General features: G+C 39.1%; 2 protein-coding genes across 3 annotated transcripts; both read left to right on the top strand.

Moving 5' to 3' along the window:
- The first annotated feature begins 506 nt into the window (after positions 1–506).
- LOC117935705 (14-3-3 protein beta/alpha-1-like) lies at positions 507–9,612 on the top strand. Its single transcript, XM_034858093.1, has 6 exons — positions 507–771; positions 1,341–1,758; positions 5,782–5,905; positions 7,104–7,267; positions 7,363–7,458; positions 8,560–9,612. The coding sequence occupies exons 2-6, from the start codon at positions 1,465–1,467 to the stop codon at positions 8,632–8,634; spliced, it is 753 nt and encodes a 250-aa protein (XP_034713984.1). The 5' UTR covers positions 507–771; positions 1,341–1,464; the 3' UTR covers positions 8,635–9,612.
- A 2,125-nt stretch (positions 9,613–11,737) lies between these two features.
- On the top strand, positions 11,738–26,972 carry adam17a (ADAM metallopeptidase domain 17a). 2 transcript variants are annotated; one of them, XM_034859194.1, is made up of 20 exons: positions 11,738–12,008; positions 12,260–12,392; positions 13,486–13,619; positions 13,993–14,081; positions 14,796–14,982; positions 16,504–16,634; positions 16,902–16,988; positions 17,858–17,983; positions 18,436–18,580; positions 18,957–19,048; positions 19,498–19,650; positions 20,272–20,471; positions 20,596–20,699; positions 20,832–20,966; positions 21,554–21,684; positions 21,854–21,932; positions 22,138–22,226; positions 22,412–22,471; positions 24,940–24,976; positions 26,007–26,972. In XM_034859194.1, the coding sequence occupies exons 1-20, from the start codon at positions 11,906–11,908 to the stop codon at positions 26,393–26,395; spliced, it is 2,604 nt and encodes an 867-aa protein (XP_034715085.1). In that variant the 5' UTR covers positions 11,738–11,905; the 3' UTR covers positions 26,396–26,972. The 2 variants fall into 2 exon arrangements, with proteins under 2 accessions (XP_034715085.1, XP_034715086.1); XM_034859195.1 differs by lacking the exon at positions 24,940–24,976.
- The last annotated feature ends 469 nt before the right edge of the window (positions 26,973–27,441 follow it).

Below are 27,441 nucleotides of genomic sequence, written 5' to 3'. Positions count from 1 at the left end.
AAAAAATGGAAAAATTAAATCCTAAAAGAGATGGGCAATGAATTAATTTACTGACTTACTCAAACAAGAAAGAGATGCTGTTTGTGGGACTGACTTGAAATAAACTACAGTGCCCACATTGAAAGAACACGTCATACAGGGGAACAGTGTAGCTCATTGATGTGTATACATGTTGTTAAGTATTTTTTTTTAAACAATGGAGGTCTATGGCACAGACAAATAAGCTACATCAGGCTTATGCAGACAATAGGCTACTTGTGAGAGGGACACATTCATTGTTGATGCTGGTGTTTAGTGTTGGAATTGGTTGACAATATGAAAAAATATAAAATATTACCAGATAATCCTTGAGTAAAGATTTAAGAAAGATAAATGTCTGGTGAGCGCCAGGGCCACACCCGCTTACAGTGCCAACAGCGTGTGAAAGCAGAGAGTGATTGGATGAGCATCACCATGGCAATGGGATGACGTCTTCATCCCTTGCTCTAATTGGAGGAAACCCCGTGGCCCCAGCCGCTGCAGCGTTCCGGTCTGTCAAACTATCCCCGGAGGACCGCCTCTTTCCCCCGCGCTAAACAACTACTGGTTTACACCTCTTAAACTTGCTGTCGATCAAGTGAGATTACGATTTATGATTGGAAAGTCTACATTCACGTGAACCGCCCTATTTCAGCACGTTCAGCTGCATTTTCGCTGCAATTGCAGTTCTTTGCCTTTCTGACTAACCTCTCAAATCGGATCAATTTGAGGAGCACATTTGGACCTCCGTAGGTCAGAAACGATGAGTACTTTTATTTCCCCTTTCATTTAGGTATATAATCGTTGGTCGCCAAACTGGCTGTGGTTCGGTTAGTGTTTTGTATGTGTAACGCTAACGTGACATTTTTTACTGAAAGGAGTGGCCGATGCAGCTAACGCCAACTAGCTTTTGCTAACTTGCTAGCTAGCTGCACCAGACAGCTTTGTGGCGGGTTGCCGTGCGAAACGGGCTTGCCTGCAGTTTCAATGCACTTCCGATGCTCGTAGCCAACCTCAGTTTAGTTTAGAGACCGTTAAAGGCAGGATTTGTTCGTTGTTTTACACTGCTATTTGTCAGATTATTATTTAGATTAATGGTGGGGAAAACGGTGTGGTAATTTTGTAATTAAAGATAATTGGGTTTTTTCCGCTTTGAGCATTTATTAATGACTGCTGTTACCTTGATGTTGCCACTCTCCAGCTCATACCAGGCGGATGTATGTTCTCTTATGTCATGACGGTCGGCGGGCTATTGTGCACTCAAGTTGCATAACTTTACAATTTTATCGACACCTACTAATGTTTTCTACTCATTTTTGCAGCTTGTAACTTTACTGTGGTGGATAACATCGTCGATCACTTGCTACACCCAATCTTCAACTCAACTGATCTACTGTCGCATACAACCGGATTTCCAATTTATCAGTCCCCAAAAATATATTAACTATGGAGAGAACGGATCTTATTCAGAAGGCCAAGTTGGCGGAGCAGGCTGAGCGTTACGACGACATGGCAGAGTCCATGAAGGCGGTTACAGAGAAGGGAGACGAGCTGTCAAACGAGGAGAGGAACCTGCTGTCCGTCGCCTACAAAAACGTGGTTGGGGCGAGGCGCTCCGCATGGAGGGTGATGTCCAGTATCGGACTGAAGACCGAGGGGTGTGAGAAGAAGCAAAAGATGGTCAAGGAGTATCGGGAGACAGTGGAGAAGGAGCTGCAAGAGATATGCAACAACGTTCTGGTAAAATATCCCATATATATATCACTGCATCATTATAATTCAACCAGGTTTGATCACAGATGGCTATTGCTGCAGTGTGGAGAAAGGAAAGTGTTTTGTTTTATTCCAGATAAAGATCTGGTTTAGCTCATTTAATTTTAAGTGACAAATGATTATTTTAGTCCAATGATGTGTGTCAGATGGCATCAGCCCTGTTTCCGGTGAGCTCCCATGTTGTATGAATATGGCTGGAGAAGACGAGGAAGTATTATGTAGTCGTCCCACTGTTGTTGCCTTTTGTGAATCTGGATTTAGAACAATGGGCTTGAGGGCGTGAGCTGACAAAAGGTCATAGTTACTACACCAGCAAGGTGTGTCTGAATGGGTGGAGAGAGAACTCAGAACACACACAGGAAATATGCCAGTATAATCTGTGTTCTGTAAAGCTGTGCTCCGTTAAGTATCCATGTAGTCCCATCTGGCAGATAGAAGCCTAATGTGGTTAGCCAAGTGCAAGAATGTACATGTCTAAACGACTCACACGCTCCCTCAAGCCCAGTTTGCACAGATCATCATACATGACACCCTCCTACTGATCAGATTTGTCTGTGTGTGTCCCCGTCTCCCTCTCTCTAATGCAGCATCACACATTGCATCATTTCTAGCCTGCCTTGATAATGGATTAGAGGAGATCTCTGTGTAAGAGTGAGATAATTTCCCTGAGCATCTTGTTTTAAAATAAAAACCTGCAGTGGACATTCATTTTCAGCCAGCGGTCCATATGTGTTCTGGGGAATATGGACTTGCACAGCTGTGACTCAGCTTTCAGTATCTCTGCTAGGGAGTGTTGACTGAGGGTTTATCAGCAGAGGAGGGTGTGTCAGTACTCATGCGTTTACTTGTCTGCAAAAGCCTGACAGGTTAGTTATGCACCCACAAAGACAAAAGTGCAGAGACCGCATTAGACAAGTGAGCTGCTTGTGGGCCCCTCCACCCCTTGATTTCCTGCAAAGCGGACTGTGAAACCAAATGGACTTGCGTCTTTGCCAAGCTGAGAAAAAGTAGTTGCATAGCAATAAAATAATGAATATTAAATCTTGAAAATAAGTTGGGAGGCAGCAGTTACTTGTGGATGTTTGAGCTCCAGTTTCCACACAGGATGTGAAAGTAGGGCTTGTAGACCAGACAACTGAGCACATTCAGGCGTTTCATGCATCTTCAGAACATGACGCTGTAGAGAATACCTTGATATCTGAAGCTTCAGAACGAATAAAACACTACAAAAATGTGACTCTGGTTCTTCCAACTGGACTTCCAGCAGAGGCTCGCCTGGTATTTTAGTGGTGTGACATTTCAAAATCTAACTCATGTCAGGGTTATCCTAGAGACTGGCACATGCTTTTCTTTTCAGATATGTCATATCGTTAGTATTTGCTCAGTTAAAAAAAAAAAACGAACCACTTAAATGGAAGTGCTGCCAATTTAATCGAAAATGAGGGATTAGTCCACGCTCGGGGGGGGAAAAACAAATTCCTGTCATGTAAAGGCATTCGTACACATAGCCAGTCAGGCTTTAATGCAGCAAGACTGACTGTGCTTTCTTGTCAGTACTGGTGACTGAAATCGGAGCTTTGTGTGAAAGCACTGAAGGCGAGGCTACCCCTCTTCTTGTCTATTGTGCAGAGCATGCAGTGAAAGAGGAATGCTTAGCACTTGAGACTTGCACGTGTTTTGGCTGAGCCAATCTTTGTCGGTAAATGACTGGGGAGTGGCGAGTGGGGTAGGCTTGGCTCAGACAAGGGCAGCTTCTTTCTCCCAGGGTTTGGAAGGGAAAGTTACATTTAAATATATTTAAGTTAAATAGGATGTTTTAGATCCACCCCAAACATCATATTGCTTCTCAGTCACGACCGTCATTCTTGGTTATTGGCAAGCATTTTCATTCTGAGTGATCGGTTAATCTGCTCTCTAAACCGTTTAATTTGAGCATAACCCATGGTTTCACTGACAGATTAGCCCCGGCAATCTTCCCATGTCCATTTCAAAGACTGCTGATTTAGTCTAGAGTGTAATCGGAGCATGTGATTTCTAACACTTTTATATTTTAGCTATATTCCCACATATTTACTACAATTACTATGTTGTTTAAATGCTGTTGCTGTTTTAAGCAACTAAACCTTTTCAATGGGAAAGCACAGATTATATTAATTTAAAGATTGTGAAAATATTTAATTTCACTGTTCTGCTATATATTGTGTAATTACATTCAAAATGTGTGGGTGATCTATTAGAAAAGGAGCAGGCAGTTCCAGTAGTAAACTCATCATTGAACATCTTTGGGCTGTTGTCTTATTTCTGCACCATAAAGACTAGATGGAAGCTGATCCTGCTTGCCGGCCAGATATGGGAGTTGCCTTTGGTTTTTACATTCACTTGCCACATTAGTTACACTTTGCTAGTACTGGGTTAGAGCCATTTTTACCTTCAGAACTGACTTCATTCTTTTGCAGCATAAATTTAACAAGGTGTTAGAAACACAGTTCCTCAAAGATTTTAAAACATGATAGGATAGCATGCTATCTGCAAATCCATGATGTGCTTCTCCCGCATCACCACGTCCCAATGGTGGTCCCACTATTGGATTGAGATCTGGTGACTGGAGATGATTTGAGCTTTGTGAAATGGCTTGTAGCTATTAAAAGATGGGTACAATGGGGTCATAAAAAGATGGAATTGGTCCGCAATATTACTTTTCTCAGTTAGAACTAAGGGGCACTAAATGTGCCAAGAAAAATATCCACCACATCATTACACCCCCACCTGCCTGAACCATTGATTCAAGGCAGCATAGATCCATACTTTAATGTTGCTGATGCTAAATTCTGACCCTACCATCTGAATGTCGTCGCAGAAATCAAGACTTTTCTAATGTTATTGTCCAATTTGGAGAGCCCATGCCAATTGTAGCCTCAGTTTACTGTTAGCTGACAGGAGTGGTACCTTGTGTGGTCTTCTGCTGCGGTAGCCCATGTGCTTCAGGTATGACGTGTTGTTAACAGATGCTCTTCTGCACACCTTAGTTGTAATGAGTGGTTCTTTGAGTTGCTGTTCTATTAGCACCAACCGGTGTGGCCATTCTCCTCTGAGCTCTGCCATCAACAGGGGATGTTATGCAGAGAACTGCCCCTCGCTGGATAAATTCTCTTTTTCGGACCATTCTCTCTTAACCCTAGAGATGGTTGTGTGTGTGTGAAAATCCCAGGAGATCAACAGTTTCTGAAACGAGCACAACTGATGTTCGGTTTGAACGTCCGTAGACAATGTCTACATACCTTAATGCATTTGAGTTGCTGCTACGTGAGTAGATTAGATATATGCGTTAACAAGCAAAGCTACTCAATAATAAAGTGGCCTTTGAGCGCACATGCAAGTAAAAATTCAAAGGATGATGCAACTAAGGCAGCGCTTGTATCTTAACCCTTCAGTAGGGAGTTAAATAGTTACAATAAGGCTGGTGTCAACAATAAGACACCAAACATTGCTCCAGTGCTGACTGGAGGAGAGTACTTGTGGAAAGTGTGGAATCTGGGTCAGAAGACAGTTGGGGACACAATAGAAGCCTGGTCGGATTGTAGACAAATTTGAAGAGACTTGGAAGAGAAAATGACACAGAGAAAATGTTTTCCTTTTAAATGACACTGGGTGAGCACATACACTTGAATCCTAATGGAGCAGAACACTCAATTATTGAGCTGAGCAGCTATAAAGGGCAACGGGAGTAGTGCTCTATGGTGGATGGAGGCTTCCTACTTTTAGTGTTATAACATTTGATTTGGATGTTTGTTCTCATGCTTTATTTTTTGCTTAATTTGGCACTGTTGGTTACTATTTTCTAAATATAGTGTCTGCTGTTTTAGTGAATGCTGTTGTTAATATCCTTCAGATTTAGCTCTTCATCCGTCTGAGTGCAATCTTACTTTTCAACTGTTCAATATTTGCTCAGTGCATCCAATTCAAAGGATCTGACATTTTCTGTTTTCACAGAAACTACTGGATAATCATTTAATTCAAAACTCCACAAATGCCGAGAGCAAAGTCTTCTATCTAAAGATGAAGGGGGACTACTACAGATACCTTGCTGAAGTTGCCTCTGGAGACGAGAGATCAAGTAAGTTCACAGTTGTACTGCAATTATTTTATTTAGAAAGACATTTCATCCAAGAAGAAAGTTTCAGTGCTTGCGTTTCTTTATATGTACTATATGTTGTAGTGAGGAGTCTTTGAGAAATCTGTACCTGTTTACACTCCATATAGAAATGTGTCAGATTCTGTCTTCGAGCTAAAAGTTGGAAATGACGTCAAGTAGGGCAGTGCGTCATGGCCGTGTAACCACAGGGCCCCATCTCATTGGAGGGTATAACAGGAGCTAATTGGCCTCCAGCTTTCCTACGTGGAAAAATGTGTACTGACAGAAATTCTTCTCCACCTCACTGTTCTCTTATTAACATTGTGTATTTCAGATCCAGCTTTGAGCTCGGATGAAACCTATTTGCCTTGTGTAAAAACTAAGGCTAAAGGCTAATGTTATATTTTTCTACAAATTTTTTGTCAACAAATCTTATAAAAAAAAAAAAAAAAAATACTAGCACTGCATTAGTATGTCCATTACTTTCATGATGTCCCAACGCCGTCTGTAGCTCTTAAGCCCAAGCCTGGTTTTTGAAACTGGAATAAGGAAAGCATGTAACACATGTCCCCCAGGGCAACTGTGTTGCTCACTCGTGGCTCTTTCTTAAAATAGTTTGACAATCAGGGTCTATGGCACAAAGGAATAACCTATATTAGGCTTTTGCCACAAAGACGATACTTTAAATATAATTTTATTGTTGGATTTGGTCCTCCTAGGATTTGTAGATGTTAAAAAGAAGAAAAAAAATCTACCAGCACCCCCGATGCTCACTAGTTAACACATATCTCTGTTTAATGTACAAAAAACAAAATGTAAAAACAACAGGCATGTTCTTGGCAGTTAAGTTTTTTTTTTTTTTGGCCAGGAGCAGTAACCCCTGAAGTCTCTGCTGACTGCTTTGCCACCAGTGCAGTGAAGGGGCTAGCACATAACTGCCCACAAAACCACAGATTTATCATTTTTACACCTGCTTTTTTGTACAGTCAAACCATAGCTTTAATGTCATGTTCAATTCAATGTAGCTTTGACTAGAAACTTTTAGAATGTTAAGAAACCTTTAATGTTTGGACAAATTTTGGTAAAATCAAACATTCAAAAATGACATTTCTATGAGTGGACATAAATCCATTCATACATTGATTGTTATATTCTCTTTTATTCCTTCCTTTGTCTCCAGAGACCATTGAAAACTCACAGCAAGCATACCAGGAAGCGTTTAACATCAGCAAGACTGAGATGGACTCCACACATCCCATCCGCTTGGGCTTGGCACTTAACTTCTCCGTCTTCTACTATGAGATCCTCAACTCCCCACAAAAAGCCTGTGAATTGGCTAAAACGGTCTGCAAACTGTCTTACAAAAATCTCGTCACTTTCCCGTGTTTTACAAAACACAATTTTACAATGAGAGGTAACACGTTGCTTTTTGCTTACAGGCATTTGATGAAGCCATTGCAGAGCTTGACCAGCTAAATGAGGAGTCCTACAAAGACAGCACTCTTATCATGCAGCTTCTCAGAGACAACCTGACAGTGAGTGTTCTGCTCTCACGTGGCACAAAAATGAGCTCCACTGTGTGAAAATTGTTAAGTTTGCCTCAATATGTCTTATGTTCTCTGTATGCTTCAAACTAATTTGTTGAACTGGCCTCACTTTACGGTAAGGAAAAATACTACCTGTCATAGTAAGGGGTGCAATGAACCATACAAATGGGTGTAACGGCGCACACTTCCTTCTCTCCCCAGAGGCATTCATTAGGGTTAATATGGTAATGAACAACCTGGAATAGGCATGTATCTGAAATCCCAAAAGGTTTTGGGAAAACGTCCAGGACACTTCCTAAAGGTGTAAGCAAATAATCTACCGGGTGAGGTGTACTAGTAGCTGCGTCATTGCCGCTATGCAGATGCAAACCCTTTCATTGAAGTCCACTGAAAGTCGGTAAAGGAGACGATTGAGCGATTACCCAGTTCTACTGTGTATGCAAATGTACTTTGGAATACTTGTGGTTAATTTTGACATCAATACTATACAAATGTTGCATGTATACACAGTGATTGCACGTAAAAATTGGGTTAAAGTTCTGGAACCTGATTTATGTTCTTGCCTGAAAGAGAAGCTCATATCCTACTAGACAATAGTCAGATTGCATGTTGCGTAAAGTCACCGCCCTCATCCCTGCTAATTGTGCTGTTTCAAATGCTGTTAGACAACCTGACCAGCACTTCTTTTGAAGAACACAGAGTTGCCTCAGTTTTCATTCACTGTCCAGTAACCAAAGTTTGTAGGCAGGATTTATTTAAAAAGGTTTAGTATTTTCACTTCAATATTCTACGTTGTGTTAATCGATCAGAGACATATCTAATGTGTAATATCTGACAAGTACAGGGAGTGCCTTTTAAAAGTAAAGTCTAAGCTTTTGAAAACGTGTAAATGACAGCTCAGATCGTTGTTTTTTTTCTAAGCCCATTTGCACAAATTGTTGGTCATGTTTTTACAGTTATAGGATTCTGCATAGACGGGGAACGTCAAATTTAATAAACTCACTTTAGAATTCAGAAATGGTTAAGTATTCTTATAATATTTGACTGTATTCCACTGTGTTTTTAACAAATGTATGTCTCTCTTTTCAGTTATGGACATCAGACACCGCTGCTGAAGAGGGCGATGGTGGAGAAGGAGGAGAGGGTGGCGAGAATGAGAACTAAAGAACACAAGCCCTCGAAGTTGGGGTCATCTCCAAAAACAACAAAAGGAAAAAAAACAACTTTTTACACATCCTTCATTCCTTATTGCTCCACTCAAACATTCTTCCAATGAAACCCATTGCTGAAAAGAGTTATGTGAGGAAATTATTAAAAAATATATATTCTTTTCACAATGTAGATTTGGACAACTGGTGAAAAGAGAAACCCTCCATTCCTTTTGGTTTGTGTTTGTCCTGGCCTTCCCATTTGTGCAGTTTCAGCTGTAGAAAAGTGATTAATAGCTTGACATGGTATCAGACTCCTTGTTTAATTGAGAGGCAGAAACACAAGTCCCATTGTTGAATAACTGGACGCTTAAATCCCATCAATTGAGAACATTTGGATTTTTTTCCCCAATAAGAAACGTAGAAGGAAAAAAACTAGTTTCCCTATAGCTCTTATAAGTGTGTCTGTCTCTACACAGTTATGTGGTACGGTTACAGCAGCTGAAGTCCAACTTCAAACAGTTAAAATTTTCTTACTGCAGGGAAAGCTAGTGCACTTTACATGCTGGCAACACATACTATAATACAGCCAAGTAGTGCCAATTGGTTAAATCCTCACTTTCTGCCCTGGTTATGATGCCACTCTTTCACTGAAGCATGCCTGTTGTTTGGGGGGTGGGGGCTTGTCTGAACAATCGCAGGGACCTTTTTAATGGGAAGAAGACAATTCTGTCATGCATGTCTCTTGAGATATTACACTGGAATGGGAACAAATGCTGTAAAACACAAGTGTCAAGTTTAGTAATTTCCAATGCAGGTTTGTACACATCCTACAAGTGGGTGATTTGTTAGTCTGTCCAGTGATTGTCATTAGAGATTTGGACCACTATTGTTTTGCTATTCATTCAATTGTAGTCCCCCAAAAGCCTTGTGGAACTGTTTGAATCCCTATGTATCAGCTATGTTAACATGAATAAAACATTTTATAAACCAAGTCAAAGTTGGTCTTTCTTTTTATTTTGTATCATAATGTTCTTGAATGTTTATACATTCCCTATATTTATTATCGCATAAGCTATTTGATATACTGTGTGTGTGTGTGTGTGTATGTATGTGTGTGTGTGTGTGTGTGTATATATATATATATATATATATATATATATTTTTTTAATTCTTTTATTGAATTGATAAATGGCACTGACAACATTAGACAGGAATGAGATTTCCGTTATTGTAAGGGAATTCAACTTAATTTAAAAATGTTGACCATGTCATTCTGCTAATCTTGGTTGTATTACAATTTTAGGCTTTTTCTTTTGTTTCTGAACCTAAACTGAAATTGCAAGTTGATATTGAGCATGCTCAGTGATGGGAACATCCAGTTAATACAGAAAAAGAGAAAGTGTGTTATAGTTACACTAATGGCACTTGAAGTGGGCTAAAACTATTTTACAATGTATAACTATAAGAAAAATGTAATATAAAAGATTACCTGTAATGCCCATTCTCCATATCCAATATCAAAGAAATTGCTAAAGTACACTTTTTTAATTACTATACAGTCCTAAGTGTCTTAACTTAAGTATTTATAGTTCATTCTACTTTATACTATTACTCTACTACATTTTATAGGAAAATAATGTAATTGTTTTGTCTATTTAACAACTACAGACACGGGTCGTTTAAACACATGGCCAAGAGAGCGTCACTCTCAACTACCTGGTTTGTTTTTACGACGCAATGTTCAAAAGTAGTGCAGAGAGAATTCACCATGTAAAATGTTAAACATAGGGCATTAATTTAAACCGAACTAGAGGAGAATGTATTGCTTTATTTTCGTTTTTATTTATTTACACATTTTAGTGATATGTCATTAAATTGACAAATCTATAATCTATCTCTGTCTAATATAACTGCACAAGTATGTTTTTGTAATATTGTTATATTCTGCATGTTAATTCTTGCCTCCTTATTTCACTCCAGATTGAGCTGGTTGATCGAGTTGATGACATTTATAGGAACACAACCTGGTTGTTTGATACTTTACGGTTGAAGATTTTACATAACAAATAACATGATCACATTGTAGATTATGACTCTTTATTACAGATTAAACTGCCCAACAGTATCAAAGGTACACTTTGTAACAACTTCACAAATTACAACATAAAAATAAATTCCTGTAGGGTCCATTATCCAGTTATTTTGTATTATTTTTCAACATAATGTACACAAAAACTGTCGATATTAGAGGCATATGCAAATATATATATATATATATATATATATATATATATATATATATATATATATATATATATATATATATATATATATATATATATATATATATATATATATATATATATATATATATATATTATACAGTATAATATCTACATTAAAAAACGTTATACAAATTTCAATCAGTGTATAATCAGTCCTTGATAAATTTATCAAAAACAAAAGTCTTAATTGCCTTCTTATTTTTAAGTGATCTTATAGTGTAGCCATAATGATGCAATTCTTGATAGAAATGTCCAAAGTTTTTTCAGGCCACTCTTAACCCCCATGTTGTCCTTGGGTCAAATTTGACCCCTTTCAGTTTTTTTTATTACAAAAATGGGCCTTCAAAATAAGTGCTGAAAATGTCAACATTAGAAAATATCAAATAACTGGAAAAACATCAAAAAAGCACCCACAACATTGAAAAAGAAAAAAAAGTGTCGGAAAAAAGCGATAAAAGTGTTGAATAAAAACATTTTTGAATGGAAGACGGGACAACACAAGGGTTGAGTGGAAGGCAGCCATCATTAATGGTTTCGAACACACCTGTGTTTTTCCAACTATGACATGTCTGCCGTGAAAAAAAGTCAATGGTCTTGTTACAGCTAGTCTCCAAGTAAGTTATCCAAATGTCCTGCCATTTTATATCTCAATAAATCGAGGCCCCATAAATCTTCTTGAGGCAGAGTTACAGCTTATAATTCCTAATGTATTTATTTGAGCATTGTTCTTTGTAATGTCAACTCCTTTAAGGAATATACCACTATATGGATCGATCGTTGAAACTTCGATTACCAAACCTCTAATATCATAAATTAACTACCTGAGTGTAGCATGGGTGTAGCGTCACGTATTCCCAATTATGCTAAAAGCGGATGTTTTCCACTCGGTGCACTTACTTCCGGGTAGCTAAGCTAACTAGCTAGCTGTCAAATCCATACAGACAAACGGACTTAGCTAACTTGTGACAATGACAGCATAGTTGACTGAGGTGGTTGAAAATGAGAAGCATACTTTTAATTGCCTTGTTGGCTCCTTGTTGGATCAACGGTGCAATTAAATCAAGAGTTACGAAAGAGAATCGAGTAGAAAGCCCCGAGTTCGGTAAGCAACTTAGCAAGCTAACGTTAGCTTTAATGTTAATGCTAACGTAATGGTATTTATTTTTTGCTTATTTCCTGCGATTATCAACACTAACATTGATCCCGTTTGTTATAAAATGTTTAGACATTGCCAAATAAAAGCAGAATAAAGTACTTGACCGTGTTAATCTGGTGATATAGCTAACGTTCAATGAACAAAGTTAGTTTTTTCGTGGTCGTGTGTGACCGTTATCGTCTCTCCATGTTTTCTAGATGCTCTGAACTCCATCCTGTCAGACTTTGAGGTGCTGCCATTGTCAGGCCTCCAGCTGCACTCTGTAAGGAAGAGGGACGTCCACATCCAGTCCCACCTGGAGCGCCTGGTGAGCTTCAGGGCCCTGCACAGGTACAGAGCCCACCTCTAATTACAGTTGTTCTGATTTTTAGAGTAACTATGGACATCTTTTCAAGACTGTAATAAAATAAAAGTCACACAGCCACGCACATATCAAAAGAGTTATTTGTTGCTGCGGTGTTGTAACTGAGACCACCTAAACCGAGACCAAGTCACCACCAAGACCAGAGTGTATCTAGACAAAGTCAAGACCAAGACTTTGAGCACTTGAGACCAAGTTAAGACCAGTGCCGAGCAGGCAGAGCTTCTCCTGCATTCACTTTGTTTGGGAGTGCTTGTTAAGAGTACAGGGAGAGGGGGTTCGCAGTTACAAATTTCAAATTAGAAATTAGTGATGTTATTGGTTGTATTTGAAGGAGACAGTTTTACATCTAATCACAGTAGTGATGTTAACATATATAGAATTAAACATTGCAGTCAGAGGCAAATTAGTGATATCCTCTTTATCCGGGATCGAGACGAGAGTTAAAATGCATCCGATTCCGAGACCAGACAAGAGAGAGACAAAATCCACAAACATTATAAGATCTCTCGGCAGTCTGAAGTAGGTATTTTCCAAAATCAGTCTTTGGAGTAGGAAATTCCCTCTCTGTTCCTCTCCGTCCATTGCAACTTCGAAAGAAAACATTAGCAACAGAAACAAAAAGATGAAATTTCATTTTTTTTTACTTAAATGACTAATATTGGAAAATACCCTCTTGAGAAATTGCTAAAGAGTCATATTAGCATTTTTGTACAGAACAAGAAATTTGGATTTTTCACCCCCCATCACCTACCTTGAAGTCTGGCTGAGAAAGGATTGCTTCACAGCTATTATGGACAGGACGTAGAAATACATTTACAGCCACCAATAACTCCAATGAAAGTATTGTATTGGAATAAACTAAAACTAAAAATTTCTATTTGAAATCTCATTGATCAGACTACAGCATCAAATACACAGACATTAGCCACAAAGTATTTTCTTATATTTTTCTATTAAATTACAGTAAGACACTAATTTCCATGTGGCTCTTCAGTGTTGACAGCATGTTATCATGTTTAGGTTAATGTAGATGTGGTACTTTGTTTTTTTCTTTTTCAGAAATTTCAAGCTTTACCTCACCACCAACACGGACCTTTTCACTGAAAACTTTAAAGCGGTGTTTGTAGATAAACATGGAAGTGAGGAAAAATACAATGTTCATTTTCAGAACTATTTTACTGGACATGTTGTAGGTGAGTGAGTGACTTCTAGGTTTAGGGGTTCACCAATGTTTTTTTTAGAAATTAGATTTTTTTTTTTCCTGATCCCACATTTTCCAGAAGTATTTGTTTACATGTGCAAAACAAGTAAAGCTTAACAGACAGAATTATTGTTTTTAAAGCCTTTTTTTTAATCTGAGAAATTCTGATCAAATAATTGTCGCTATTTCCCAAATATGAGTGATAACTGTAATGTTGGACTTATGCAGATACTGCTATGTTAAGATAATACCGACTGATACAACAATATGTTAGATTATCTTCAACCTTTCCTTAATAGATTATTGGATTTAGTCTGCATATGTCAATATTTTAACAAAACTAAGCTGATTTGGGTTGTTTGCAGGAGAGGAGAATTCACGTGTGCAGGCACACATAGAAGGAGATGAGTTTTCTGCTCATATTCTAACTGACGAAGCAGAGTACAACGTAGAGGTAAGAAGCTTGGTAGAACACCATCATGTCTGTGTAGAATCCAAATAGAGAGGGTATTGAGCGTTTACCTTTTTTTTTTGTAAGACACTCAACCGTTGGCCATTGAATCCAAGGCATTTGACTTTTACAGTTGAGAGCCCACACTGTTACTGTGATGGTATTGTCAGCATTACTAAAGCCACAAAGAAATTAAGAAAACAGTATTAATGTGATATAGTAGTAGCTGATGTAAAATATTCCAGAGTAGGAGATGTAGGCAGTTTTGTTTTGTAGCCCAGTTTATCTCATGAGGATGTAACTGTTCTAATCATATCACATCTATAGTGTAGGTACGCAAAGAAAAATATTCTACATTTTGTAAAGATTTGAACGGGACGTTAATGCTCTCCTGCAAATAGTTTTTTTAAAGTGAAACAATTACAGTTAGAGTAAATTCGATTCAGTTTTTTTTTTACACATCCAAAATGGTTAATGTATGAATTGTAGCTCTATTATTGTTCTACTACACTGTTTTTGAGGGGGCCCTATGCCACTTCATTCAGACAGTATCTGACTTTTTTCCTGTTGTCATTCCTCACCTATATTTTATTTTTCTGCTTTTTCATTTTTTTATTAAATATTTTTTTTTTTCTCCCAACCCTGTCATCTCCTTGTATTCTCTCTGACTTCTCTGTTTTGTTCTCTAACTCCACCTGTTTTTCTCTGGTCATCCAGCCCCTGTGGAGGTTTACAGATTCCCCAGCTGATGGCAGGTTGCTGGTTTATCGCTCAGATGACATAAGGAATCTGAGCCGCATCGTCTCTCCAAAGGTCTGTGGTTACATCCACGCAGAGGCTAAGGAGCTGCTGCCAGAGACTGCCAGGGATTTGGATGGGCAGGAGGAGATGGACCAAGAAAGAGGTGAGCTGAGCTGCTGTCTGTTTCCCTCACTAGGGGTGAAAAGTCTTGCAAAAATATGTGTGTGTCTGTGGTCATATTCGTAGTGGAACTGAGTAGAATGATCACAAATCTGCTGGAGCCTAGGCTCTGTGCTCTTGTTTGTGGACTGTGAAGAGTAGATAAAAGAGTAGGAGGATAACAAAGGGGAGAGAAGGAAGGAGGAGGCTGTAGTAGTGCGACTGAAGAGGTGGCTGTTAGATTCTGTCACATACAGTCATTTTTAATAAAAGCCTTTTTATCTATAAAACCTAGCCTAAGTTATGCACATAGTCACTGCTGACAAGTGGCTATTATGTAACAACCAAATGCCTTTTGATTCTTTTGTGCTGCTTTGGAAACGTAGAGCATGTAACAGTGATAATGTGCCAGAGATATCGAACACACCTCTCACTGGTTGAAAGCACTCATTGGGGATATGAGTTAAGGTGAAGGTTCTTATGGAGGAGGCATTAAAATTCATGGAGGCACTGCTACCCAATGAGATGACTCTGACTTGTCACTGGTCTCCCACTTCTTGTTGTAGAAGCCAGGGCAGTGCACACCCACACTTCTGAACAGTGTACAGCCAACTGTATGATGTAATGCTCAAATGGAATGCCTGCCTGTTGTCTTTTTCTGTGATTCTTCAACTACTCATTGTTTGGAGAGTTTAGGTTGTATGAAGTTATGAGGCGTCTCCTCAGATGTTTGAATTTTCTGTGACCGTGAGATAAAACGGATCTTTACTTCCAGCTTCTAAAATGTGACATTTGCAATTTAAAATATTTGAACTACAAAATGGAAAAAAATATTTTTTTGTGTCAAAGCTAATGTAACTCTTGAGAAACATGCATGGTTAAAAATGTGTTATTAATAGTTTTGAAAACCACTGTTAGTAAATGATTATTGGATTTTTCTTTTTTCTTTTTTTTTGAAGAAAAACTTATTATGGGGCAGCTTTTTATTGCCTATGAACATTCTTGTGGTTACAGCCCTAAAAAAAAGTCAAATTATGTTTAACAGATTAAACAGAACTGTTTGTATAGAAGTGAAAACCATCAATTATACCCAATAACTGAACCTAACATTGTGCGGTCTATCTGTGAAATTGGCTGTAGTTAACTGTCGTTGTACATACAGTAGACCCCAAAATACTTAGTTTAATGCACTCTATAAAATGCTATGTAATTCTGGTTTGAAGAACGGAAGCAGCACTTAATCAGTTCACTGGCAAACAAAAAAGAAGACATGTGGCATAGATAGATAGATAGATAGATAGATAGATAGATATTTATTGAGCCCCAAAAAATGGGAAATTACAGCCTGAAAATGAGGGCAATTAACAATGCAATACTGGAGCATGGCCTCATTGTTAAACGTGTTTATGTATCTATCATTATGCAAGATTAGTCAACTGTTTAAATATGGCAATGCTTTAAAAAAAAAAATCTTTCTCCACCCCTTTCTGTCTCTCTTACTGCTCCTGCTGCTTCTCCCTTGTAGGGTCCCATCACAGAGAGAAGAGACAGGCTCACGATCACAAGAAGAATACCTGCCCCCTGTTGCTAGTTGCAGATTACCGCTTCTTTAAACACATGGGCCGCGGACAAGAGAGCGTCACTCTCAACTACCTGGTCTGTCTTTACAACGCAATGGTCAAAAGTAGTGCAGAGAGAATTCACCTTGTAAAGTGTTCAACATAGGGCCTTAATTTGAACAGAACTAGAGGAGAATATATTGCTTTATTTTTGTTTGTTTTTTATTTCACACATTTTAGTGTTAAGTCATTAAATTGACAAATCTATAATCTATCAATATGTTTAGTATAACTGTACAAGTATTTTTTGTAATATTGCTATATACTTCTGCATGTTAATTCTTGCCTCCTTCTTTCCCTCCAGATTGAGCTGATTGATCGAGTTGATGACATTTATAGGAACACAACCTGGGATGATGAATTCAAAGGCTATGGGGTCCAGATCCATCAGGTGTGTGTGGCTCGCCGTGTTGAACTTCATTTTAATATGGTTCAAGTCTGACTTGTGGAACAATTTGTGGCATTTTAGCATCAGACATCACAGCTCCCAGCCACATGATAGCTTTGTTTTACATTGTGTCACTCCTGGACGTAAATATCACTGTCCCTCAGTGAGTTTGAGGACAGCATTCTTAAGAGGAACTGAAAGCTTTTTGTGTGTGCCCCGTGGGGTAATTTAATTTGTTCCACAGACTTTAGAAATGAATGGACACACTGTTTTTCATTTGTGAGTCACGGGTTTTCTCACTGAACAGATATGCATTCATTCAGCTGCCCAGAGTTATTATCCCAGTTTCTTTACCATACATGTCCAAAAAAACTTGTAATGTTCTGCTTTCAATCCAAGTACCTTTTTTTTTAATTTATTTTTTTTAATTTATTTTTTTAGAAAATGTTTATGGCTTGAAACGCAAACCCCAAATCATGATGCTGACTGACGATGCTAGATGTATGCTTCTTTTATGTAAAATCTACGCCATGGCTATGCACGTAGGTACGTGGAGACGCAGACCTACGCCGTAGTCGGACGTGCATCTCTCAAAAAATGTAACTAAACGTTGCTTGGCCGAGGCTTGCCAGCGTTGCATTTCCCTCTCCTCATTTCCTAGTTCTCCTTTTCCATAAACATGAAATCAAAGGGAAAGGTAAACTTTTCCTGCTGCAGATTTCCGACCGTGGTCCGAAGACACTTTGTTTCTCCCACTATGACTCTATGATTAAAGGCATTAATCATGAGCCAGTACACTAAGATTAATTTGAATGTTTTGAATACAATTTGATGAATTGTTCATAAATGGAGTCTTTGATTACCATTCTCAGATTATCATAAACAAGGAGCCTACACAGCCTCCCACTGGCCGAGCTGGCACTGGCTGGGTCCACTATAACATGGAGAACAGTCCTGTTATCGGAAAGGCGGTCTGGGACGTAAAGAGACTTCTGGAGGTAGGAAAGAATGACGGAGAGAAAGATGTATATGTAGAGAGGGGAGGAGGTTTGGGAAATAGTGTGTCTTTTTTTCGGGTAAAACCTTGGAACTGGATATGATGTAATTGAACTGTCAACCAACAGAATGTGGAATGTGTAAAATGTTCTATCAAGCTGGACCTATATAAGCTCATCACAGATCTATCGGGTATGTTGGCTGATAAGTAACATGAAATGCAAGTGTAAGAATATCAAAGATATGTTCAAGGTCATTCGGAAAATAGGTTGACAAAGTTTACGTGAAATGTCCCGCTCAGTACAAATCTTGGTTAAAAAAAACGTGATAAAAATGATTTTGTCAACGCAGCAGTTAGTCCTCGTGGTGTCAAGAGTTTAGTAGAAACAGGAAGTGAAACTGACTTTGACATACACAATTGTTGGCAGATAATAGTTCTCCTTTTGTTCCTCAGCAATTCAGCTCAGACATAGCTGACAATGCCTCCACTGTATGTCTGGCCCACCTGTTCACCTACCAGGATTTTGACGAGGGCACCCTGGGGCTGGCATACGTGGCCCCCTCTAAACCTCAGGCACTGGGCGGCCTCTGCCCAAAACGTAAGGAAACATCACTTAGTGGCAAAATAGCATATCATATATACATCATGCAACACCTACAGTACATTACTAGTATATTGTTGATCCAGGCTGACTTGAATGTACAGTATATTGATTAAATACTTTAAAATATTGTTCTGCTTGTGTCACGCGTAAAGAATATCGATGTTGCAGTATTAATGAAAATCTGCCACTGCCACGTAAAGGGAAAGTAGTTTTTAAAGCTGCTTCTATAAGTTGGACAGACTGCAATGAACACAGATCAGAGAAATGCCAAAATGACACGGAAGTGTTGAAGAACTGTTGTAGTCGAGCCCTGGGCTTTTGTATAGCAAAACGGATACTGAGGTGTTGCTTTGATGTTGTCTTTTTGTAGCATACTACCCATCTCACTCTGTAAAGAAGCCCAGTTACCTCAACACAGGCCTGACCAGCACCAAGAACTATGGCAAAACCATCCTAACAAAGGTCTGTTTTACCTCATCTATCAATCCTCTTCTTTAACAAAAGTCATTACTAGGTGTACCAGGTTTTAGCCAGGAAATGATGCAACATGTCATCCTGCCAAGTGTAGGCTCTTAAGTAGAGCATGCACACCTTTTTTGTGTGGGTGTTATGAGTAGTGCGTTTTGACACCTTAGTAATCAGTATATTGCTGCTCCTCAGCACAGTGTAGTTATGTCTCAAAACATTAATGTGATCTGGGATAAAGTTTGGGGTTTGTATCTGTAGCATCTATAAAAATATACATTTTTTTTGTCCGGGAAATCAGTGTTACGAGTGGATGATGCACAATGTGTCAAGACTGCATTTGTTCCTTGGTAGAATTTTAGTTTTTGTGTGATTTTTGTTCGTGATTGATAAAGTAGTAAACTATACTTTTAAATGAAGAACTCGGTGTGTATGTGTCCCATCAGGAAGCAGATTTGGTAACCACTCATGAGCTGGGCCATAACTTTGGAGCAGAGCACGATCCTGACAACATCCCTTACTGTGCTCCCAGTGACGACCATGGAGGGAAGTTTGTCATGTACCCTATAGCTGTGAGCGGAGACCATATCAACAACAAGGTACCTTCTGAAATAGTGAAAAGTAAAAAGTGGTATTTGAACTCCCACATATATTGTGATACAGCAGAATCACATACTTAAAATCAAGGCTATCAAGGAACTGCTAGGAATACAACTTGACAGTTATTGGGATACATTGCAGTCATGCCGCAGAGTGTGATATGCAGTGTGAATTTGCGTTGCTTAATGTACAGAGTGTTGGATAAATGTGAGTCACATTTGTTCCAGTGAAATATAATGACAGACAGCAAATGTGCTGTACCTCCTCCGCCATTGGCCTTAACAGCTAATATGCATATGACTTTTTTTTTTGCTGAACTTTAAGGTACAAAGTGCTACTGTTTATCATTTGTGACTTGTTGTAAACTTGAAGCCGATCTTGGAGAAATGTTGAATTACATCAGAATGTAAAGTCATGCTTAGATTCGTCAAAACATCCATGCAACCCTTTATTTGAGTACATATCTATTGATTTTTTTGCATTAAAAATACATTTACATCTTATTATTTTAGTATTTAGCTTCATGGCAGTCTTTTGTAACACCACCTTTCACAGTTGAGCATAAAGGATCCGCTCCTGGTTAATATCTAACCCTGTCCACCTCACCTTGCCCCCTAAAGCGCTTCTCCAACTGCAGCAAGATCTCTGTAGGAAAGACCTTACGTTTCAAGGCTCCCGTGTGTTTCAAGGAGAGGAACAGTAAAGTGTGTGGGAACTCCAGAGTGGAGGATGGGGAGGAGTGCGATCCCGGGCTACTCCACCTTAACGAAGACCCCTGCTGCTCAGCTGACTGCAAATTCAGACGCGGTGCACAGTGCAGGTATGAGATCCAAAAGACGGATTAATTGAACAAAACACAATCGTCAGGTCTGAGACACTCTCAAACATTGGATTAATTACATTGTTGTGAAACACACACATTCATGTCTCTGTTCTCTCCACAGCGACAGAAACAGCCCTTGTTGTAGGAATTGCAAGTTTCAGCTGGCAAGAACAAGGTGCCAGGAACCTATTAATGCTACCTGTAAAGGCATATCCTCCTGCACAGGTGAGGGCCTCCTGCTGGTCAAACAATAGAACTGCAGCGATCACTGCAATGCTGTTGTGTTTGGTACCTTTTTTTTTTTTTTTTTTTAATTGGTAAATTTAAAAATATGTATCTACCTTTCCTTCACGTTAGGCAACAGTAGTCAATGTCCACCTCCTGAAAACGCTGCTGACGACACGGTGTGTGTGGACAACGGCCGGTGTCTCAATGGAGAGTGCAACCCTTTCTGCGAGGCCATGCAGAAACTTCAGTCCTGTGCTTGCAATGGTAAAAAAGTTAAATTTGTCTCAAGATCAGGGAACTAATGATAACAGTTTCACTTGAATTTTTATTGTCTAATATTGTGCATTCTGCCAGTCTGAGAAAAACGGTGATTCCCAGTGAGCATTCACTCCAATAGAAATTGAAATCATACTTGGGGGGAAAAAATGTGTTTTGCTGAAATAAATAAAAAATTATCCTTTCATTGATGTAGTCAGGAATATGTTGACAGATGTACAGTAAGATAAACTCTCAGGAAAACACGAGATACATTTTATATTAGAACTTCAGTCAAGTTCATTAAAGGGATTATTGAGTTGATGTGAAAAGTCTACAAGCCCCAGAATAATGAAACATTTAAAACGGTGAAACAAACTCAAACATTTAAATATTATATATAACAAACTTAAAATTGTCACAGACACAACAGGATGTTTTCAGATATCAGTGGCTTATTAAAACAGTTTTAAGAGATGGTTCACAGGTAATTTCTGCTAAATAAAGTGAATGTGTACACTGACTGTGTTTATGGAGGACATAGATATTACAATTTGCGAACATATAAAACCGTTGATCCTCTCTTCTGCTTGCAGAGACGGAGAACTCTTGTAAAGTGTGCTGCAGGGGAAAAGGTGGCGCCTGCTCTCCTTTTATCCAGACCAATGGCAGTTTTCTTTACCTTCGCAAAGGAAAACCCTGCACTGTGGGCTTCTGTGACGGGAACGTGAGTCCCCAAAGCTTTTAGATCTGTCCACCGTGTTTCCATCAGGTTTACTTTTTAGTTCCTATTACAGTACAGCTCTAAAAGCTCTTACAAAATAGTATGAATGTTAAAATTAGTTATTGATTTTGCTTTATTTGGCGAGGGCCTCAACTTTCTCTCGTTAAAACAGGGAAAGTGCATGAAACAGGTGCAGGACGTGATCGAGAGGTTGTGGGATTTTATCGACAAGCTGGACATTAACACATTTGGTAAGTTGGATACAAAAAGCCACTTTGAAATGTAATCCATCCTATGTTTATGTGTAAAAAGGTTCCCAAAGCAGACAAATTAATTATTAAGATTGGTCTCTTTTGTTTTTATATTGTTGATGACTGTAATGGCTGAGTCGAGGCCTTGCCACTCTCCTTACCTCTCTGTCTGTTCTTGTCTTTAACAACCTCACCTCTCCATCAGGGAAGTTTCTGGCTGATAACATAGTGGGCTCTGTTGTGGTGTTTTCCCTCGTGTTCTGGATTCCTCTCAGTATCCTGGTTCACTGTGTGGTAAGTATCTGCTGCACACCATTTTTACACTAGTTCCCAGTGTCTGTAGTCTGGAAATAATTGCTTTTTTTTGGATTCCGTAGCACTTTGGTTGAAGGCAGATATTTTCTTTACAGTAATGACCTTCCTTATTTTACTTTGTCGAATGCTGCCAGTCCTGACCTTTTTTGTGTTAATTTCTGCAGGACAAACGACTTGACCAGCAGTATGAGGAGAACACAAAGTCTTTCTATTACCCTCCAAGCGTAAGTTTTTCATCTGTCAAATGCCCATATGTGATTCTGTGCACTAGCCTTGCTGCCACACTTACCAAACTAATACAATCCCACATTGTTTTTTTAAACACACTAACATATTTAATAAGAGAGGGAGAAGGAAGAATGAAGGTAGGTTGTTCACGTTAAGGTATTTGCTGTCTGGATCCCTGCATGATCTGTCACCATTACACTGGGTGCTACAACATGTATGTTCAGCAAAAGTCCTGCTGAGAGGAAAATAAGATTAAATTACCAACAATAAAATAATTATTTTATTATGGCAAAGTTACCACCAAGCTTAGAAATGTAACAATATTTGCTAAAAAATCACAAAAAAGTATGTATTTTTTTTACTTTAGAAGAACTTTATAATTAGAAGGTAAAACACATTTATTTCAATCAGCATTTCACTCTGAGAGGAAGAGTAGTACATGAACCCAACATAATGTGCTGAAGTTAAAACAGTTCCCATGAGAAATCTTTGTATTTGGGTTTGTGTCTCTTCTCTTTTCACTGCTTTGAAGTGCCTAAGCTTCACTGGAAAAAGAATGTTAATGCACCAATTGGGCTTCAGCAATATTTAACTTAAAATCTGTTAACCCTTTGGCGGTTGTGTGCTTGTGCTGCGGGCAATTAAATGTGATCAAACCGCATGCACACCGTCCTGATAATACAGGTCAGCTGAGCGTTTGAGTGTGAAACATTTGGTAATATCTGAAGGTGTTCCTTTCAAAACTGTAACTTTGATTGTTGCTTAGTTTAGTCATAAATCTTGTTATTGAGATGCAAGATTTGAAACCAAGATATCTGTCAAAGAACTGCTGTTTGTGGCATCACAAGAGCTTCATGCCTTAATTTGACAGTGTTTATTGTCTCCTTGACATTCAGTATGTGCTACTATCAAACATTTACAGTGGATCTAAAACGTCTACACACCCCTGTTAAAATGCCAGGTTTTTGTGATGTAAAAACATTAGACAAAGATAAATCATGTCAGAACTTTTTCCACCCTTTTATTGTGACCTATAATGTGAACAATCTAATTGAAAAACAAACTGATATCTTTGAGGTTGAAAAAAAAAAAAAACTTACAATAACCTGGTTGCATAAGTGTGCAATCTTATAACTGGGGATGTGGCTGTGTTCAAAATGAACCAATCACATTCAAACTCATGTTAAATAAAAGTCATTACACACCTGCCATCGTTTAAAGTGATTGATTAATCACAAGTTCAGCTCCAGTAGGATTTTCCTCACATTCTCAGAGAAAAAGCCATGATCCGCAGAGAGCTTCCAAACCATCAGAGGGATCTCGTTGTTGAACGATATCAGTCAGGAGAAGGGTACAACACGGTGAAGACAGTCGTCATCATCAAGTGGAGAAAATGTGGCACAACAGAGACATTACCCAGAACTGGACGTCCCTCCAAAATTGACGAAAAGACGAGAATAAAACCGTTCAGGGAGGCTTCCAAGAGGCCTACAGTCAGATTAAAGGAGCTGCAGGAATTTCCGGCAAGTACCGGCTGTGTGCTACATGTGACAACAATCTCCCGTATTCTTCATATGAATGGGCTTCGGGGTTGGGTGGCAAGACAGAAGCCTTTTCTTACAAAGAAAAACATCCAAGCTCAGCCTCATGCTTTGGGGCTGTTTTGGTGCCTTTAGTCAGGGCGGAGGGAATTATGAACAGTTCCAAATACCAATTTTGGCACAAAACCTTCTGGCTACCGCTGAAGAGGAAGTTCACATTTTAGCATGACAACAACCCAAAGCACACATCCAAATCCACAAAAGCATAGCTTCACCAAAAGAAGATTTATGTTTTGGAATGGCCCAGCCAGAGCCCAGACCTGAATTCAATTGAACATTTGTGAGGTGATCTTAAGAGGGCTGTGCACAAGAGATGTCTTCGCAAAATGACAGATCTGGAGCACTTTTGCATAGAGTGGACAAATATTGCCACATCAAGATGTGCCATGCTCCTACCCAAAAGACTGAGTGTAATAAATCAAAAGGTGCTTCAACAAAGTATTTTTTTAAGGCTCTGCACACTTGGGCAACATGGTTGTACATTTTTATTTCCCCCCCCTCAAGTTTGTTTTTCAGTTGAATTGTTCACATTATAGGTCACATTAAAGGTGGAAAAAGTTCTGACATGATTTAGCTTTGTCTAATGTTTTTACATCACAAAAACCTGCCATTTTAACAGAGGGGTCTAGACTTTTTAGATCCACCGTATACTCTTAAACCTAATAAAACTGTAACAGCATCCCCAAAACACTACTGAGAAAGCTGGTTCTAAATTGAATTACAGTCTTGAAGAAGAAAAAAAAAACACAAATGGATTCAGAATCTGTCTAGTAAGGGCTTCACTGTCGCTGTCAGCTTCAAGCTCCATATGACCTGTCCATCCCTCTTTGCCTTGGCTCTTTCCATTCTCATTGGAACTGCAGCAGATGGTGGAAGTTTGTAGTAGAGCTCCCGCCATAGGTGAGTGCGTGTGCCATGGCTTGGTGTGGCGTTGCCATTGAGTCCATGTAGATGCATGGTCAATGGCCCACGTTTGGGATACTCCTGCTGTCACTTACTCCTTGATGTAATCACTGATCTAGTTACACATTTCCGGCCCTCACACTCCCTGCGTCTTTCATCTACAGAGATAAAATGAGTGAGGCTTAAACTACAGCTGATTTAATGTGACTTTAACTCTAAATGTGCTCCTGTGTAAACATTGTCTACACGGTCATATGGGATCAGAAATTACCGCAAGAAAGCAAGATTGCATTTAAGGAGTATTCAAACAGAGAGAGGACTGAACAGGTTGCACCTTGTTGTCTTTTGTGAAATGGGATGCAGTGTTTGTAAGCGTTTTTTAATTTTGCATCTGCTGCTGCTCAAAGCCACAACATGAGGAGGGAAATGTTCTTAAGGTGTTTGTTGTTTTTATTTACCTTTTCTTTTTTGTAATGGCTGTCCGAACTGTTTTTTTTTTTTTTTTTTTTTTAATTTTTAGGTTTGATTGGAGAGTGAGGGTACATTCCGATAGGCCTTTGTCATGGCAGACATTTTGACTTGTGATTGCAGCAAAAAGCAGAGGAGCATCTAATAACATTAGTGATGGCTTAATTCCATTTAGGTTTGAAAGTTAATCCTGCAAGTTAGCCAGCATGCACAATGTCACGGCCCACATGCTCCTAAACGGACTGCAGCCATTATTAATGTTAGCTACACCTCTGTTTGACAACACAAAATGTCCACTGTGAGAAATGTTTTGTTTTACTCATTCCCATATTTAAAGGGGTTATTGGGGATTGCAATGGGAGGGAGATGGCAGATAGTTGTTACTAAATTTCTGAAAGTATAATGGAAACTGCTTCAGGGTTTTGATTATTGACTTATTTCTTGATGTTAAACCATGAAGATTTAATCAGAATGGAGTAAAAAGGGAATGAATCCCTCCTCAGTCAGAGATTGTCCGCTTTGATTTGCTTCAGTCTCACATGTAGTTCTTGCTCTTCAGAGTCAAGAAATGCTGAGCAACCTCGAGTCGGCGTCGTTGCGCATCGTCAAGCCTCCTCAGCCTCTCTCATCCTGCGTCGGCCGGACCGCGCCCTTCTCCCTGCCCCCTCAGCAGCAGAGCCAGGTCTCTGCCTCTCTCGCAGCCAGCACCAGTACCCAGGCCCCCGACTCGAGCTACGGCCCCATCCAGGACAGCGCAGGGGGGGCACGGATGGACACCATCCAGGAGGACACCAGCAGCGACTCTCACCTGGGAGAGGAGGGCCCGTCGGACGATTTCACAACCGCAGGAGCCTGCTCGTCGGCTACGAAATCCTCCTACGAGGATCTGACAGAGCAGAAACTGGCAGCCAGGGACCGGCGGCGCCTCAAGAGGCAGGAATGCTTTGAGGCAGACACAAAAGAGACTGAATGTTGAGATGAAATCACCAGTACATTTTGTTTAAAAGCAACAACACTTACATGCTTCCTGTGTTAAGGGAACATGCAAATAGCATGCATCATCATCAAATCAGATGCTGATTGTTCAAAGGTAATAGAAATACGCTGTTTGCAGGTCAGATTTGTTGTTAAACAGAACTAAGGACTACATGAGATGTGGATATTTTTCAGTCCGCTTCAACAACCACTTTTATACACTATTATACACAAGAAGTCACTATAAGAAGTAAGTAGTTACTGACTAAATTCTTTTTTTTTTTTAGTGCCTGTAGTGAAATAATGCGTTGCCTTTTCTCTGTTAGGTGGAGGGTTCTTATCCAGATAAACCCTGGGAGATCTGAGGAGGTCTGTGGGAATACATTTACAGAGAGCTGGTTGCCCAAAAACATCTGAGTTAAATTCAGAGTTATGTTTTTGTAACACAGTGGCTAAATGGTTTCTGAATATGCAATATAAAAACATATATACAAAATAACAAAAATGACACACAGATCCAAAAGCGCTACCTAATTTGGCCAGTGTGTCTATTAACAAAATATATAAAACTAAGCTATGATTGTAGAATATAACTTAAAAAAACAAAGAAAAAGAAGCCTCACGTTAACAGCCTCAGCCTGGCCTTTTCTCCCCTAAATGTTTGTTCAGAATACTGTCTTCAAAGCACTAACAGTCAAATGATGTAATATATTAATTCTGTAGTAGTTATAATGAACATTTTAGTGTGATATATTAAGCAACAAACGTTGACTTTAAACAGTTTTATCCTGAATCTGGGTCATCTACACTTGAAGTATTTTTCACATCACTGGAGCATTGAAATGCGTTTTACATGTTCTTACTGTGCTGTCAACTTTTTTTATAAATTGTAGGCTTGTATAATCTTTTGACACCTTCGTACTTATGATGCAACGTTTTAATACTGTGCAGGGACGAGTGGAAGTCTATTGCGTATTTCATTTATTTGTCCAGCTGTTGAAGGTTATACTGTGTGTATG

Source organism: Etheostoma cragini, chromosome 20 (assembly GCF_013103735.1).
Source record: "Etheostoma cragini isolate CJK2018 chromosome 20, CSU_Ecrag_1.0, whole genome shotgun sequence".
Classification (NCBI taxonomy): Eukaryota; Metazoa; Chordata; class Actinopteri; order Perciformes; family Percidae; genus Etheostoma; species Etheostoma cragini.
This window is presented reverse-complemented; position numbering and strand designations above follow the sequence as displayed.